At 42.1% G+C, this 19,558-nt stretch overlaps 1 protein-coding gene across 2 annotated transcripts in view; it reads right to left on the reverse strand.

The window, feature by feature from the left end:
* The window catches only part of mindy4 (MINDY lysine 48 deubiquitinase 4), a 291,924-nt gene that overhangs the window by 237,365 nt on the left and 35,001 nt on the right, over positions 1-19,558 (reverse strand). For both annotated transcript variants that reach the window (XM_063044570.1, XM_063044571.1), the window contains 3 exons: positions 19,088-19,320; positions 11,938-12,211; positions 5,209-5,699 (listed from right to left, as the gene is read on the reverse strand). In XM_063044570.1, the coding sequence (XP_062900640.1) occupies positions 5,209-5,699; positions 11,938-12,211; positions 19,088-19,320 (998 nt within the window). The remainder of the gene's footprint in view (positions 1-5,208; positions 5,700-11,937; positions 12,212-19,087; positions 19,321-19,558) is intronic.

Raw genomic sequence — 19,558 nt, forward strand, 5'->3', positions numbered from 1 at the left:
AGATCACCGGTTTCAACCAAAGTACCTTCAAATAACCTTCAAATGAAGAAAAATAAACTGCAACCCTTGACACCCAAGTCCTGATCAATTTATACAAATTCATGAGGTTAAGGACACGGTAGTGAGAATTTTTCCTCCTCGGCACAGGTGCCTATGACCATACGGCCAAAGTTCAAGGCAAGAGTAGGACACTTAAGAGGGGATGGAAGGGTCAATTCCTTCACCCCGAGGATGATTAGAATCTAGAATGTATTACATGAGAGGATGGTAGAGGCAGATATTCTTCAAATACTTTAAGAAGGTTTCAGGTGGGCAGTTGAAACTTCAATACACGGAATTTGGGGCCCTAGTTCTGGAAGATGAAATTCATAGAGGTAGAACATAGGGCACAGAACAGTAGAGCACAGGAACAGGCCATATCGCTCACAATACCTGTGCCAAACAATGCCAAATCAAATTAAACCCCATCTGCCTGAACAATTTCCTTTCAATGCCTGATATTCATGTACCTATCTAAAATCTTTTAAATGTAACTATCCTAACTGATTACACCACTACCCCGGCAGCCTGTTCTAGCACTCACTACTCTGTAAACAGGCTTAACACAATACATTTGCTTTAAACTAACCCCTTCTCACCATGAATGAATGTTTGATCTAGATTTATTTATTAAATCACATATACTTAAAACATACAGTGAAATACGCTGCTTGCACTTAAAATCAGCACAATCTGATGATGTGCTGGGGCCTCAGGTGCCACCACACCTTCCGGTGCCAACATAACATGCCCACAGTTTTCAGCAGAACAGCACATGGCCAACAGACAACAAGCAACAACAGCAAAACAAACCCTTTTCCCACCCACACACAGACAAGCCTCCAACCCCATGACAGGCCACCTCCTCACCCCTAGTATTTAACAATTCTACCCTGGGAAACAAAGAAACTATCGATGCAACCCCATCAATGACCCTCATAGTTTTATCAAATTCTGACAGGTCTCCAATGCTCCAGAGATAACAAACCAAGTTGGACTAACCTCTGATCCATTCAACATCCTGGTGAACCTTTTCTGCTCCCTCTCCAAAGTCTCCACGTCCTTCCGATAATGGGGCGAACAGAGGTGCACACAATACTCCAAGTGCAGCCTCACCAAAGCTGCGTAAAGCTGCAATACGACTTCCTTACTCTTACAGTAAATTCTGTAGGCAAGCATACCATATGCCTTCTTTACCACCTGGTATGGTCAGGTAGGTGTTTGAATGAGTATGGTGCACCAAAGGGACATGGGATTGTCCATGCTGTATGCCTTTCTGACTACAGTACCATACTCCCACAAAATTTAATTGCAGAGTCAACCCAGATGAAGTCCATGGAGGAAATCATGGTAAGATGTTCCTGCTATTGACTGCTTTCAGTCAATGGGATCATGAGAAAAGAATGCATCAGTTGATTCCCAAGCAACAACTGGTTCTTAAACACACAAGCAAATCAGAAATGTAACATTAGATTATGAGAGCAGCTGGGTACTCTGTGGCAAGCGACTCACCACAAAGATGGAGCGTGACAGAATCTCGTTTTGAAACAGGTTCAATGCAGACTCCATCTCCCCAGCCTTACAATCACCTCTGGAACTGAAATTGGTTTATTATGGTCACATGTAATGACTTGATCTGTATAAACAGTACGCAAGACAATCTTTTCACTGTATATTGGTACATTTTGAAGTTGGAATTGGTTTATTATTATCACATGCATGGAGATACAGTGAAAAGCTTGTCTTGCATACTGTTCATACAGATCAAATCATTATATGAAGCATTGAGGTAGAACAAGGTAAAACAACAACAGAATGCAGAATTAAGTGCAACAGCTACAGAGAAAGTGAAGCGCAGTAGACAATATGGTACAAGATCATAACAGGATGCCTAATGAAGTTGAGAAATATTTTACAGGAATTATTTTTGAGGAATTATTTTACAGTTTTTCAACAGTGGGGTAGAAGCCTAGTGTCATGTGCTTTTAGGGCTTTTGTATCTTCTAGTCGATGGTCTGGAGTGGCTGCTTTACTAAGGCAATGAGAACTGTAGACAGCGTTCATGGAGGGGAGGCTAGTTTCCATGATGTTCTGAGTTGTATGCACAAATAGCTGCAGTTTTTTTTTGCAGGCATTGGCAGAGCAACTGCCATACCTAGCCATGATACATGCAGTCAGGATGCTTTTGATTGTGCATTGATAAGAATTGGTAAGGATCCGTGGAAACATGGCAAAGTTCTTTAGCCTCCTGAGGAAGTAAAGGTGTTGATAAGCTTTCTTGGCCATGGCATTTACATGGTTGGTCCAGGACAGGCCTTGGTGATGTTCACTCCTAGGAACTTGAAACTCTCAACCTAAACACTGTTGATGTCGACAGGAACTTGTACACCACCAACCTTATTGAAAGGAGGCACTGCATCCAACACCATGCTCAACACCAAACTTGCAATCCTCCTTGTGCTGATATGCAAGGAAGAGCTAAACTTGGCTTCCAGATAGTATTTACACCCACACCATCTCTGCCCTCTAGGTGGGCAGAAAAGATAACTTTAAAGCACGTCAAACATTATCTGACCAGTTTGTGGAACCTTGCTCTGCATAAAGTGGTAGCTGCCCTCTTCCTGATTACAATTATTTCCACTGAAAGATTCTGGCACATTGTGAGGTTACAGAAAGTGTTAAAAAAAATCGAAGGTATTTATTAAAGTATACAATGTTAAATAGTGGATGAGAACTTGCTATTGTTACAGCCACACATAGCTTCAGGAAAAAAATAAAAGGCAAATTACTGGTCTGTATAAATATGCATCCGTTAGTCTCGTGAGACCATGGATTTGCGCCTTGAAAGGTTTCCAGGACGCAGGCCTGGGCAAGGTTGTATGGAAGACTGGCAGTTGCCCATGCTGCAAGTCTCCCTTCTCCACACCATCGATGTTATCCAAGGGAAGAGCACTAGGGCCGATACAGCTTGGCACCGGTGTCGTCACAGAGCAATGTGTGGTTAAGTGCCTTGCTCAAAGACACACAACACACTGCCTTAGCTGAGGCCCAAACTAGCAACCTTCAGATCACTAGACCGACGCCTTAACCACTTGGCCATGTGCCAACATATAGTCTGAATAAGGAACTGGATAAATAGCAGGAGACAGGGTAGCAGAGCAAGTTTTAATCAAGTTTTTTTATTTAATTTACGGGATGTGGGCGTCACCAGCTAAGCCAGCATTTATTGCCTATCCCTAGTTACTGAAAGAAAAAAATGTGAATTTATCTCTCTCTCTCCACAGAAGCTGCCATTCCAATTACTTCCAGTATTTATCCACCATCAGAACGGGTGTTTGACTGCAAACAGTCATGCAAGGTAACTCCAATGATCTTCTAACTACAGTCGGCCCTCCTTATCCGTGATGGATTGGTTCCGGGACCCCTCGCGGATACCAAAAAACGCGGATGCTCAAGTCCCTCATTCAACCTGTCTCAATGTGGTGGACCTTAGGACCCAGCGGAACCCCGGACCTTATTTAACCTGTCCCAGTGCGGTGGACATTAGGACCTGGCGATGGAGCTCTGAATCTACAGTGTTTCTGTTCATGAAAATAATCACGATCACGATTGAAAATAAAGTAGAAATAATAAAGTGATCGGAAAGAGGTGAAACATCATCGGTCATTGGAAAAGCATTAGGCTACAGTCAGTCAACGATCAGAACAATTTTAAAGGATAAAGTGAGAAAGGCCCTGCCTCGATGAAAGCTGCAATTATTACTAATCAACACAGTGGTTTAATTATTGGGTTTTGGGGTTTTGGGTTTTTGATCCTCCACATCAACCCGGCACGGATGGAGGGTGCGCTCGGGAGCTGTCTGTCACTGGATCGCCCGGCGCTGAAACATACATTTCTTAAGTGTTTTACATGCATAGAAAGGTAAAATATATACTATATACTAAGACAAATGTTTGATTTACTGACGCTAAATAATACCTGATGTACCTGTTCCAACTTAAGAGAACTTCCGTTTTTTTCCTCGATCCTGATCCACGATAACCTACGCACAACCTCCCGTATACTTTAAATCATCTCTAGATTACTTATAATACCTAATACAATGTAAATGCAATGTAAATATTTGTTATACTGCATTGTTTAGGGAATAATGACAAGAAAAAAAAGTCTGTACATGCTCGAACAACAAGTGCTGGAAGAGCACTTCCGGGTTTTCTCGATTCGCGGTTGGTTGAACTCGCGGATAAGGAGGGCCGACTGTAATTGTAAATCCTCCCAGTTTAGCACCTGACTCACCGGGTGACAAGTAGTATCCTTCTATTTACACATCGGCTCCCCAGTCCCAATGCGCCCTTTAAACTTACTGGGTATACTGGAAAATTCATTATTCTATTGTGTAACGTCTAAACAAAATTGAATTTAAATGAATAAGTAACATCCAATAGTCTGGAAAATCTGTTACAACTACAACCACCAAAATCTAAGCATGCCAGACTAAAAGTTTTACCACATTTTTATATAATCAGATAAGAAAAAGCCACGTGTTCACATTTACCAGCATGAACAAAAACTTTGAAAGCCGCAAGTTTTGTAATGTAAGCAAACAAAATTGCAAAGATATCATGCGAAAAAAATTACTTAAAAGCAAAAATCTAGAAGCAACTTACATCCTGATGAACCTCCTTTGCACTCTCTCCAGAGCCATCATACCTTTCAAAAGTGTAGCAACCAAAATATTACAGAGCCCGCCAGCTGAGATCCAACCAGCTTTTTATAAAGTTGGAACGTAACCGCCCTGACTAATAAAGACCAGCATCCCATACACCATTTAAACATGTCACTATCCTGCATTTCCACCTTCAAAGGACTTGCACTCCATGCTCTCCCTCAGACTCCACCCTTCTCAGTGCATGACCTGAACTCAGTGCTCAGAAAATGCACCGCCTCATATTTATCTGGGTTAAGCTCTGTCTGCCATTTCACCAATATATCAATATCACCCTGTACCAAGACTACCTTCAACACTGACCAGAAAAGAGTCAAGAGGGAAAACCTTCTCATGTTAATATATCCTAGTAGCAGTTCCTATCTGCCCTTGAGGTGCTAACTGAGGCTCGAGCCTACAATTCACCTGCCAACATGTGCAGCAGTTTGAGAGTGGGTGCATACCTGGCATGTCGATCCTCAATACTCGGAGCATCACTGTCTCTAGCCTTGTGCTCAATGTTCATGCATTCTGGCGCAAACTTCACCTTCCTGCTCCTTTCAGGCACGTTGGCATTCAGATTCGGGGGGTGCTTCGTCTCCAGACCACTTGGGGTCTGGCATCTTGCTCGTTCTGGTAACCTCTCAATGCCGAGGTCATCGACTGGCTCGTGGTACCATCGGAAATCCTGCGGCTTCTGACTGCAGCGGCCAGCAGGATAGTAGCCTGGGGGCTTCATCTGTGGGTAGTCCTGAGAAGACGGGCCTTCTGCCATGTGGTCCACCCGGGTGCCGGTAGCAGGCAGCCAGTCAGACCCAGCAATGCATTCGCATGAGTTGCTTGTCTGCCGTGTGTAGCCCTTCAAGCAGGCGCCGCTGTCAACGTCACTTTCGATTACATGCAGGGTCAGGTTGGATCCTGAGCCTCGTTTGCTTAGGCGCTTTTTGGAGGGGTCCTGCACAACAATGGAAAATGGAAGATCAATCAGCTGTGCAGGGATAATGCTGGTGTGGAGCAATTTAAGGACAGTACGGCACACGCAAGGATACAGTACCACAGGGCTACAGCAAGGGAGCAATTTGGTTTATGTAAAGAATCATGAAATTGGAGCACATGAGGATTCTGTGGATTCAGTAAATGCAGAATTAGAATGCATGAGGGCTAATCTTTTGAGTTTATTAGAGTTTTGTTTTCATTTGAATTAGCAAGGTGCAATCTACTTCAACAATTATTTTTGGAGAGCAATTTTCACATAATAACATTGCCAAGGTGTAAGCCCTTGACCGTCACAGGGTACCAGATGCATGCACCGAACTGCACATCACAGTGGACTCAGAGTTAGGGAAAACCAATCTGACGTTAAGAAGGGCCAACTGCATGTCTTTCTAAGCACACTCATCTCCAAACTAAATGTCCAAGCAAAGAGAGGCTGATGAAGAGCAAACTTGCAGTCAACAGGATGAGTTGCAGTGTAAAAGGCAGAAAAAATCAAAAAGGGTGAATACAGTACTGAAGGTGTAATATTTGAACGTGCACACTATATGGAACAAGGTAGATGAACTTGTAGCGGTTACAGATTGGCATGTATGACATTGTGGGCATCACTAAATCATGGCTGAAAGAAGATTACAGCTGGGAGCTTAAAGCCCAAGGATACTCATTGTATTGAAAGGACAGGCAGACGAGGAGACTAGCTAGTCTAGATTGGGTGTTGTGCAATGAACCAGAACTGATTAGAGTGCTTGGGGTAAACTAACCCTTGGGGAAAAGTGATCATAATGTAATCGAATTCACCCTGAAAGTTGAAAAGGTGACGTGGTTCTGTTGATATAAAAAATAAAATCATTAGAAAGAAGTGCCATTGGGTCAGAAGGTGTTGAATTGCTGTGAGTAGAGTTAAGGACTGGCAAGAGTAAAAAGACTCTGATGGGAGTTGTATACAGAACCCCCCCCCAAAAAAAAACAAACAGTGGTAAGGATATGGTCTATAAATCACAATAGGAGATAGAAAAAGCATGTCAAAGGGCAACATTACAATAGTTATGTAGGATTTCAATATGCAGGTAGAGCGGGAAAATCAGGTTGGTGCTGGATTCCAAGAGGGGTAATTTCTAAAGTGCCTATGAGATGGCTTTTAAGAGCAGCTTGTAGTTGAGCCCATGAGGAGACCAGCTAGTCTAGAATGGGTAAACAACAGGAATTCTGCAGATGCTGGAAATTCAAGCAACACATATCAAAGTTGCTGGTGAACGCAGGCCAGGAAGTTACTAGCTCTTCCTTCAGTTAGTCCTGACGAAGGGTCTCAGCCCAAAACGTTGACTGTACCTCTTCCTAGAGATGCTGCCTGGCCTGCTGCGTTCACCAGCAACTTTGATGTGTGAGTCTCGAATGGGTGTTGTGCAATGAAGCGGAACTGATTACAGTGCTAAGGGTAAAATAAACCTTAGGGAAAAATGATCATAATATAATCAAATTCACCCTGAAATTTGACAAGGAGAAGCTGAAGTCAGATGGATCAGTATTACAGTGGAGTTAAGGGAATTACAGAGGCATGAAAGAGGAGCTGGTCAGCATTGTCTGGAAAAGAACACTGGCAGGGATGATGGCTGGGATTTCTGGAAGCAATTCAGAAGGCATAGGATATATACATCCCAAAGAGGAAGAAGTATTCTAAAGCCAAAATGACACAACCGTGGCTAACAAGAGAAGTAAACGGCAACATAAAAATCATTAATGAGGAAAAGATGGAATATGAAAGTAAGCTAGCCAATAATATTAAAGGGGATACCGAAAGTTTCCTCAGATACATAAAGTGTAAAAGACAGGCGAGATTCTGGAGAGGTAGTAATGGTGAACAACAAAATGGCATACAAACTGAGCAAGTATTTTGCATCAGTCTTCACTGTGGAAGACACTAGCAGTATAGTGGAAGTTCAAGAATGTCAGTGGTCAGAAGTGTGTGAAATTGCCATTACTAGGGAAAAGGTCCTTGGCAAAATGAAAAGTTTGAAGGTAGACAAGTCACCTGGACCAGATGGTCTACACCCCAGGGTTCAGAAAGAGGTGGCTAAAGAGATTGTGAAGGCATAAACAATGATCATTCATGAATCACTAGATTCAGAAATGGTTCTGAAAGACTGAAACATTGTAAATGTCACTCCTCTCTTCAAGAAGGGAGAGGTAGAAGGAAGGAAATTATAGGCCACTTCTTCTCAACCACTGTGGACTCAATTATTAAGAATGAGGTCTCAGCGTACTTGGAGGCACATGATAAAAGAATCAGCATGGTTTCCTCAAAGGAAAATCTTGCCTGACAAGTCTATTGGAATTCTTTGAAGAAATAACAAGCAGGAGAGACAAAAGAGAATGGGTTGATGATGTGTCCTTGGATATTCAGAAGGCTTTTGACAAGGATCCATACATGAGGCTGCTTAACAAGCTAAGAGTCCATGGGTTTACAGGAAAGATACTAGCATGGATCGACCATTGGCTGATTGGCAGAAAGCAAAGAGTGGGAATAAAGGGAGCCTTTTCTGGTTGGCTGCCGGTGACTAGTGGTGTTCCACAGGGGTTTGAGTTAGGACTGATTCTTGTTACGTTATATGTCAACGACTTGGATGATGGAATTGATGGGTTTCTTGCAAAGTTTGCAGCCGACACAAAGTTAGATGGAGGGGCAGATAGTTTTGAGGAAATAGAAAGGCTACAAAAGGACTTCGACAGATTAGGAGAATTGGCATAAAAGTGGCAGTAGGACTACATTGTCAGGAAGTATATGGTCATGCACTTTGGCAGAAGAAAAGAAAGGGTAGATTATTTTCTAAATGGTGAGAAAAATCAAGAATCTCAGGCCCAAAGGGACTTGGGAATCCTTGTGCAAGATTTCCTAAAGTTTAATTTGTAGGTTGTGTCAGTGGTGAGGAAGACAGATGCAATGTTAGTAGGCCTAGAATATAAAAGCAAGGATGTAATGTTGAGGCTTTAAAAAATACGGGTGAGGCTTAACTTGGAGTATTATCAGCAGGTTTGGGTCCCTTATCTTACAAAAGGATGTGCTGAAACTAGAAAGGTTTCAAAGGAAGTTCATGAAAATTATTCCAGCATTGAATGGCTTGTCATATGAAGAGCATTTGATGGCACTGGGTCTATAATCATGAAATTCAGAAAAATAAAGGAGGACCTCATTAAAACCTATTGAATGTTCAAAGGCCTCGTTAGAGTGAATGTGGAGAGGATATTTCCTATGCTGGGAGAGTCTAAGACCAGAGGACACAACCTCAAAATAGAGGGGCATCCTTTTAGAATGGAGATGAGGAGGAATTTCTTTAGCTAGAGAGTGGTGAATCTGTGGAATTCGTTACCACAGGCGGCTGTGGAGGTCAAGTCTTTATATATATTTAAAGCAGAGGTTGATAGATTCTTGATTGGTCTGGGCATGAAGGGATATGGAGAGAACACAGGAGAATAGAACAAAGAAGAAAAATGTATCAGCCATGACAAAATAGGGGAACAGACTTGATGGGCCAAATAGTCAAATTCTGTTCCTATATTTTATGGCTTTATACTTTCATTAGCAGTAAATCAATGAATACATGTAAAAAGCAGGACTCATCCTTTTTCCTTAAAAAGACCATATTGTTATAAATTCAATAATCAACTTGGTATCGACATCCTTAGCAGTCCACTTTTGATCAGCATGAAGTTCTAGAGCACAAACACAAGCCATTCAGCCTAACTTTTTGATTGTAGTTGAGGAAGGGGAAGTTGAGGGAACATACACCATTGATGGATCCAGCAGAGGAAAGGGTGTGCAATTTCAAGACCCTGGCTGTCAACATCTCTGAAGATCTATTCTGTGCCCAATATACTGGATACGCTTAAAAAGAAGTCATGACAGCAGAAATACTTCATTAGGAGTTTGATGAAATGGTGTGTCACACAAGACTCGTTGAAATTTCTATAAATGTACCACGGAGAACATTCTAACTGGTTGCATCACCATCTAGTATAAAGGGGCCACTGCACAGGATTGGAAAAAGCTGCAGAAAGTTGCAAATTCAGCCTTCTCTATCATGGGCACTAGCCTCCCCAGCATCAAGGATATCTTCAAAAGGCGCCTCAAAAAGTAAGCATCCATCATTAAGGAACCCTATCACCCAGAACCCACCCTCTTCTCATTGCTACCATCAAAGAGGTGGTATAGAGGAGCCTGAAGACACACACACTCAACATTTCAGGAACAGCTTCTTCCCCTCCGCTATCAGATTTCTGAATGGACAACGAACCCATGTACACTACCACACAATTTTTTTTTCTTTTTTTACTCTCTTTTTGCACTACTTATTTAATTTATATACATTTATTTTGGTCTAATGGAATCTAACCAAGAATGAAAGGAGACAGCTGTGGTTGCTACAACTCAATCCCAATCCTTGGATATTTCTCCACTGAAAATTTGTAAGTGATGTGTACTGATGATTGCATTATTCAGCTTAATTTGAACAGGTGAAGTAGCTGCAAATTCAGAAATAAATGGTAACTCACAAGTGATTTTCCACATCAAACTAGTATAAGCCCATGTCCATCTCCAAGATAGAACCTGACAACCTACCCAAGGTCATTCTAATCCCAAAATATCTTTCTAGCATTACTGAACAGGAACTTTACAGAATCAACTACAAAAATTCTAGATTCAGATTCATTTGTTATCCTATACACCAGGGTGCAATTTAAATTCCTTGTTTATATGAAGCTCACTACAGTTGACAGCAGATCTGTGGCTGGCTATTTTGTGATATATGATTCATTGAGATCAAAATATTTCCACTCTTCATAAGGCAGATGATGGAGAGATGCAAAAGACAAAACCTGCCTGAACAAGTGCAGCTCCCTCAACACTCAAGAAGCCCCACACATCACCCAAGAGAAAGCTGCCTGTTTGATAAGTATCCTGTCCTCCACCCCAACTTTCCCCCCCTCCACTTCTAGTATACCATCTACATAAGGCACTACAGCAATTTGACAAGGCCTCTTTAGAAACTTAGAGATCTAGAGACTTACAGCACAATAACAGGCCCTTCCGGCCCAGTGAGCCTACACTGTCCAATTACACTCGTATGACCAACTAACCGACCAACTAGAGCATCTTTGGAACGTAGGAGGAAACCAGAGCATTCAGAAGATACCTGCGCAAACACGGTGAGAATGTGCAAACGCCTTACAAGTGGCAGGAACTGAACCCAGCCACCGGCACAATGGCATTACACTAAGCGCCTTGTCACCATGCCACCCTTTTGATGGCACAAGCTAAACCTATTGCCTCCCAAACTGTGTAGAAGAATAGTCAACATGAGCTGGAACACCAAGTTCTGCTCCAAGTCACAGATTATTCCATCTTGGAAATATGGCAACTTTCCTTCATTACAACCAGTTCAAAATTGTGAAACTCCACCACCTTGAGTATTTTGTGAGGGACACTGATGGGCTTGATCTTGTAGCATAGTGGGGGCAGTATGGTAGTGTAGTGAATAGCGTAACAGCACCAATAATTACCAATCAGGGTTCGATTCCCTTCGCTGTCTGTGAGGAGTTTGTACGTTCTCCCTGTGACTGTGTGGGTTTTATCCAGGTGCTCCGGTAGCCTCCCACAGTCCAAAGATGTGCAGGTTAGGGTTAGTAGGTTATGGACATACTATGCTGGTGCCGGAAGTATGGCAACACTTGAGGGCTGCCCCCAGTACATATTGGGACTATGTTGGTCACTGTTACAAACAGCACATTTCACTGTGTTTCATTGCGGCGACGTACATGTGACAAATAAAAAAAATCTAAGATAATTTTTTTAAAGCTAATCTAATAAAAGCTAATGTTCGCACTACCTGCATGCTAAGTAATTTAAATTATCTGATCAATATCACACATTTGATTGTCACATTTTTTTAAACCAATTATCACAATTCAAAATGACTCACCATTAGCTGTAAAGCACCTGGGATCTCCCAAGTTTGTTATAAGCACTAAAAATAACAATAGCTTCATTTCATTATTTAAACAATAACTTGAGACTTCTGTGAAAATCCCTGCCCCCACCCCCCAAAAAAAGGAAATAATGCAGGGAGGAACAAAAAAAATAAAAGGGAAGCTGCATTCTGGGATCTACTTTGAACATCAGAAATGATTATCTAACAGCGCACCTCCTGTACAGTACGGACTGGGGCAGGCATCATGCCACGTACTATGCGACAGGACCTTGGTCTCTGCTCCATATTTGTTCCTCTACCCTCAATGGGAAACATGTTAACCCTGGAAGAATCTTGCGATAGGACATTCACAGGAAGCAGCCCCGGTTCACCACCTGAAGAGCATCCATTACCACCTGGAGATCGATCTTTCTTCTTCAGTGAACTCTGTAAGGTCTTGCAAGGGGTCGCAGACATACAGGACAAATTGGCTGAATCATTTGAGAACCTAAGAATAAATCAGAATTGTAGTTACCTGCTAGTAACTGCAACAATGAACAAACAATAGGCGGTTTTTAATGTAACTACAGGAAGAGAGCTGAACAGTGTAATTAATTGGCCAGCTCTTTCAAAGATCCAACAGAGTGACAATGGAGAATGACCTCCTGTATTATATTATTTGACAAATGTAAAAAGATCCATAACAATTGTATTCAAGAGCCAATTTTATAAGAATATTAAAATAAAATAAAGAGCACAATTTGAGCATGAGACTACCCAAATACAACATTCCTTATGAACCCTTTACAAAATATCAAAGTACATACATTCTACTCAGATTCATTTTTCTTACAGGCATTCACAATAAATACAAATAAACATTTAAATAATCTATGAAAAACTACACACCAAGTCAAACAACCAATGTGCAAAAGACAAACCATCCAAATACAAAAAGGTGATAATAATAATAATAGATAAATAAATAATTATTGAGAACAGGAGTGGTAGAGTCCCTGGAAGTGAGACAATAGGTTGTGGAATCAATTCAGTGTTGGGGTGAATGAAATTATCCACACTGGTTCAAGAGCCTAATAGTTGAGGAGTAATAACTGTTCCTGAACCTGGTGAGTTGGAACCTAAGGCTCCAGAAACTATTTCTTGATGGCAGAAGTGAGAAGAGCACGGCCCAGATGGTGGGGTTCCTTGATGATGAATGCTGCTTTCCTGCAACAGCACTCCTTGTAGATATGCTCAGTAGCGGGCAGGGCTTTTCCAGTGATGGACTGAACTATGTCTATAACCTTTTGTATGCTATTCTGTTCAAGGATATTGGCATTTCCAAACCAGGCCATGATGCAACCACTCAGTGTGCTCTCCACTGTGCATCTATAGACGTTTGTTAAAGTTTTGGGTGACATGCCAAATCTTAACAAACTTATAAGAATTCAGAGGCACTACTGTGCCTTCCTTGTAAAGGCACTTACATGCTGGTTTTCAGGACAAATCCTTTGAAATAACACCAAGGAATTTGAAGTTACTGACCCTCTGCACCTGTAAACCTGTTTGGACAGTTCCTGGACATCCGGTTTCTTTCTCCTGTAATCTATAATCAGTTCTTTGCTGACATTAAGTGAGAGATTTTTGTTGTGGCACCATTCAGCCACATTTTCAATCTCCCTCCTACATGCTGATTCATTACCTCTTTTGATTTGGCAAAGAACAGTGGTGTCGTTAGCAAACTTAAATATGGTATTCAAACAGTACTTGGCCTCAGTCATAAGTAGAGTAGTACAGTACAGTCATAAGTAGGTCTAAACACACGACATTGTTGTGCACCTGTGCTGATGGTGATCATGGAGGGGATGTTGCCAATTTGAACTGACCGGGGTCTACAAGTGAAGAAATTGAGGATCCAGTTGCACAAAGAGGTATAAAGGCCTAGGTCTTGGAGCTTACCAATTAGTTTCCACGGGTTGATAGTATTGAATGCCGAGCTGTCGTCAGTGAAGAGCATCCTGATGTAAGCATCTTCATTGGTCAAATGTTCCAGACCTGAATGCCACCAATCTAGCCCTCAGCAAATTGTGGATCTCTTGGTTCATCAGGGCTTCTGGTTGGTGAAAATTCTGAACATCTTAGTGGGGACACACTCATCTAACTCTTTGTGACAATCATGACATATTCATTCAGGTCCTCTGATGAGTATTGAAGCAATCTCATTGTCACTCCTTTGCCTCCCACGACCACCCCTTTGTTGTTCTTTATACAGTAAGGCTTTGTGTCTGTTATATCCTCACTGTCAATAAAGCTTATGTCACTATACTAGTTGAATGCATGCTTGCAGAACAGGATAGAAATTTATATAAAGAAAGAAATCAAAAATAATTAAGCTCTTTCTGGGGCACACAAAGGAGACTCGGAGGACAAGGCAGAATGCACAAAAATCTACATTCTCTAACTGACACTTACCTCTTAGTAACTGAACAAGCAATAGTTACCAAGAGAATGCAGCTAAATCCAAATCCTTGACACCATGTTTCATAATTCAGTGAATTGATTGACGACCTCAGGAAGAGGAAGTCGAGGGAACAAACATCAGTCCTCAGCAGTGGAAAGGGTAAGCAGTATCAAGTTTCCACATGTCAACATCCCTGAAGACCTATCCACCCAACATATTGATGCAATTACAAAGGCAGCACAACAGCAGCTAAATTTCATTAGAAGTTTAAGGAGACTTGGTATGTCACTAAAGACGCTCACAAATCTCTGTAAATGTATCATGGAGAGCATTCTAACTGGTTGCATCACCATCTAGTATGGAGAGCCAGAGCACAGGATTGAAAAAAAGTTGCAGGAAGTTGCAATCTCAGTGAGCTCCATCATGGGCACTAACCTCCCCAGCATCGAGGACATCTTCAAAAAGGCGATGCTTCGAATAGGCGACATCCATCATTAAGGATTCCTATCACCGAGGACATGCCCTCTTCTCATTGCTACCATCAAGAAGGTGGTACAGAAGCCTGAAGGCACACACTCAATGTTTCAGGAACAGCTTCTTCCCTCCGCCATCAGATTTCTGAATGGACAACGAACCCATATAAACCACCTCACTATTTTTCTTTTTGTTTTTGCACTACTAATTTAATATACATAATTTTAAAATCATAATTTACAGATTTTTATGTATTGGAATGTACTGCTGCCACAAAACAACATATGCCAGCAATATTAAACTGGATTCTGATTCATTAGCACCTCCCAGGTTTCAGGATCCTGAATGTCACCAAAGGGTGAAGAACAATCTGAGGAAAGGCGGTGAACAAACTGAGGTAATGATCAGTATCAACAATAATGGCATCAGTTAAAAGGATGTCCTGCAAGCAAATTCCAAGGAATGGGGGGGCGGGGGGGGGGGAGATAAAAGTGCAAGACGTCAGGAGGTAATTATTTCTAAAGTACTACTGATGGCATGCCAATGAGTACAAAAAGACAAAGAGACTGCAAATGAACGTATAGATCAGAGATGGTGCAGATTATTGGGCATTGACACTGGTATAGGGAAAAGTGGAACCAGGAAGACTATATTTTTGTAGAAAGATTTGTTAATGGCACCGAGGATGAGGGACTGCAGATGCTGGAACCTGGAGCAAGAAACAAGATGCGGGAGGAACTCAGTGGGTCAGGCAGCATCTGTGGAAGGACACAGATAATCAATGTTTTATCTGGACAAGAAGCTAGAGGAGAGATAGCCAGCAGGAAAAGGTGAAAAGAAGGGGTGGCGCAAGAGCCAGCAAGCAATGGGTGAATCCAGGTAAGGAGAGGTGAAAGGTGAACGTAGGAGAGAGTGGAAATAGCGATAGAGGCTGGGAGGTAATGGGTGGACGCAACAAGAGTTGTAGATGCAGAATATAGTGTTACAGTTACAGATAAAGTGGTGTGCAGGCAGACAATAATGTGGGTTGATTATGAGGTCTTAATATTCTCAGGGTCTGTTCAATGGGCATTTAATAAATTACTCCATAGCAAGTTAATTCAGTAAGTTGAGAGGCATGAGATGTAGGGAAATTTGGCTGCATGGATTCAGAACTGGCTTGCCTATTGAAGGCAGAGGGTAGTTGTAGATGTAGTGTATTCTGCCTGAGTTCGGTGACCAGTGGCGTTCCGCAGAGTTTTGTTCTGGAACTCCTGCTCTGATTTTTATAAATGAGGAAGCAGAAGGGTGGATTAGTAGTGGTAGTTAGACCACAGTTGGAACACAGTGTTCAGTTCTGTTCGGATCATTATAACAAGACCGTGAAGACTTTAGAAAGGGTGCAGAGGAAATTAACCAAGATGCTGCCTTGATTCAAAAGCACACCTTATGAGGAAAGTTTGAGTGAGCTAGGGTTTTTCTCTTTTGAGCAAAGGAGGATGAGAGGTGATTTGATAGAGGTGTACCAGATGATAAGAGTCATAGATTGAATAGATAGCTAGAGACATTTTCCAGGGCAGAAATGGCTAATAAGAGAGGATATAATTTTAAGGTGATTGGAGAAAAGTATAGGTGGGATGTCAGAGGCAAGTTTTCTTTTTACACAGACAGTGGTGGGTGCATAGGGACTTGAAAGAAACTCTTAGGTATATGGATGATAGAAAAATGAAGGGCTATGGTGGAGAGAATGTATAGATTGATCTTCAAGTAGGTTAAAAGGTCACCATAACATCATGGGCCGTGGGGCCTGTACTGTGCTGTACTGTTCTACACTGTATGTAATTGTTTTATAACAGCAGGTTAGAAGTTGCTCGAGCCTGGTGGTATATGCTTTTTGGCTTTTGTATCTTATACCTGATGGGAATGGGGAAGAGAGCGGTGTGGTGGGATGGGTTAGTGTGTGGAGGTGTTGATCAGCCTGACTTGGGGAAAGTAACTGTTTTTGAGTCTGGTAGTCCTGGCATGGACGCTACATTGCTTCCTCCACGACGGGATTGGGATATTGCTTTCTCCACGACGGGATTGGGACAAACAGTCCATGAGCAGGGTGAGTGGGATCCTTCATGATGTTACTGGTCCTTTCTCGGTACCTTTCTGTATATGTTGGGTAGGTTAGTGCCAGTGATGCATTGAGCAGTTTGACTACCTGTTGTACAGCTTTCCTATCCTCTACAATGCAGTTTCCGTGCCATGCAGTGATGCAGCTTGTTAGAATGCTCTCTATGAAGCATCTGTAGAATGCAAGTATTGTGGTACATAGTCCAGCTCTCTTCAGCCTCCTCAGAAAATAAAGGCATTGGTGAGCTTCCTTCATTGTATATGAAATCCCTTGTACTGGGCATCCCTCACTAGCTCTTCACTAACAGCCACTGGACTCAGCAGTGAGAAAACCACCTTTCTCAGACTATGTACATCTAGAGTCGATACAACTTAGGTCCCACCAAACCTGCGAAGTTCGGATGTCACGCCCACCTGACCCCCAACCTGTGTGAATACTGTGTAAACTTCTGTCCCCATGTCATCGCCCATCAGCAAGAAGTAACAGACCATACGCCACATACAATTATAAAGTACGTATATTTATGAATGCTAACTTAACCAAACTGTTAGTAAAGAAGAAAGGGAAAAAAGAAAAAGCAAAAGGGCCCATCATAATTAAAACAGTCAAATGTGCCCAGGTTGGAGCTCAAATCTTCCAAAAGCTGATGTGTCCAATGTACTCATGGCAGCTACTCCTATTCACCGATCACTGGTAGGATATCCCTTCACGGGCTCCATCAAATTCCGCATTCAGAGTTGGATGGAATCCTACGGCCGGCTCTCTCAAGTTTCTTCTCTCTCCATCTCCCACCGAAAAGACCTCAACCCACCCACTGTCCGTCACAAAACCTCTCCACCAGCATTCTCTAGAAACTTCTCCCAATTTCAACATCCTGATTAGATGACACTACATTCCTAAGCATCAACATCACAACCCCTTAATTTTAAACGGTAACCCAAACACTACCAGCAGAAGAACACACTGCTTCTACAGAAAACCATTAAATGAAATACCCAACATTAGCGGTAACATTTTAACCAGGGTGTTACATGTAGAATGTGTTCTAAGACCATGACAGATTGTGCGAGATGTGCACTTTTGAAGTTGGTAACCATCTCCTTTGTCCTACTGACATTGAGGAAGGTGTTATTTGCCTGGCACCAGGTCTCGAGCTCTTCCACCTTGTCTCTATGGAATGTCTCATGATTGTAGGCAAACTTGACAACGTGATTACTCAGGTGTTTGGCTTTGCAATTATTTGTGAGCAGAGTGTATAGCAATGGGCTTAGCACACAGTCCGGGGGGCGGGGACGGTGATCGGGAAGAGCAGTTGCCTATCCCGACCACGAGGGGTGATTGATAAGTTTGTGGCCTAAGGTAGAAGGAGTCAATTTTAGTAAACCTAGCACATTTATTTTTCAACATAGTCCCCTCCTACATTTACACACTTAGTCCAGCGGTCATGGAGCATACGGATCCCTTCTTTGTAGAAGTCGGTGTCTTGGACCTCCAGAAAGTGGCCCACAGCAGGGGTGATAGCTAAGTTCGTGGACTAAGATAGAAGGAGATGAGTTATACAGCTCTCGTTATATGCATGTGCAGTTCAACTCTGAGTGATTATGCAGAAAGTCTGAAGTTAACAACTCATCTCCTTCTGTCCTCATTGATATTATCACCAAAATTAGAGTTTTGCTCAGTCAAAAAGAAGAAAAACTAACTGGCAAAGCTAATGAGTGAACCCAGTAAGGAATTACTGCAGTGAGGAGTTGGCCTTGGGCTTCAATTACAATGAGCAGAAATGAACTAAGAGCAAATTTTTCATGAAATTGTGGAGTTCAATGAACCAATAGCTTTTTTGTTAAAGGAAAAAAATCCAGCTGCAGATAATTTCCTGCAGCATTTTAGTGCACTTGAAATGATTCAACACCACCAACATGCAAAACCACTTAGATTAGGAGTGATAAATACGAGAGGACATGCTTTAGGGTGAAAGGGGAAAGGCTTAGGGGGAACTTCTTCACTCAGAGAGTGGTGGGAGTGTGGAACAAGCTGCAATCTGATGTGGTAAATGCGGGCTCACTCTTAAGTTTTAAGAATAAATTGGATAGATACATGGATGGGAGAGGTCTGGAGGGTTATGGGCAGGGTGCAGGTCAATGGGACTAGCAGAATAAAGTTTCGGCACAGACTAGAAGGGCCGAATGGCCTGTCTTCTGTGCTGTAGTGTTCTATGGTTCTAACACTAGAGTCAATCCTCATCACAGAATACTAGGAGGTTACGAAGGTAGGACTGGAAACAATAAGTAGACAACAACTGCACTTACAGCTGATAAAGAAACAGCCATACATCAGAACCACGTTCATAATACCTGCAAGACTCCATTTTATTCAGATCATGAAATGGTACAGTCCCCCCTTTGTCTTCATCAGAGATGTCGTAGATGTTAACCAAGGTACTGTCAAAGCGGACAGCTGTGGCTCGCTGGCTTACTATAGCTGGCGTTCGAAGATTGTCCCGTGCTAAATTCTTTGTATTTTCAGAAGAATCCAACAAGTATTTGGTGATTATTTCAAGCATTGTCTTTAGAGGCACCACTTGAGCCTGCAAATTATTTTAAAAACATACAATGATCAGCAAATGGCTAATGCTAGAGTGTTAAGAATTATTAGGCCATTGTTATAATGTCTTAAAGATGACTTAAAATTGCAGATAACACAATAACTGGCAAAGTTTGGGTAGCAAGGAAGGTTATAAAAGCATTTAGCAGGATATAGACCAGTTGGAAATTGTGGACAGAAAAACAGTAAATGATGCTTAATCCAGACAATTCTGAGTGTAG

This window comes from Mobula hypostoma, chromosome 3, assembly GCF_963921235.1.
Source record: "Mobula hypostoma chromosome 3, sMobHyp1.1, whole genome shotgun sequence".
NCBI lineage: Eukaryota > Metazoa > Chordata > Chondrichthyes > Myliobatiformes > Myliobatidae > Mobula > Mobula hypostoma.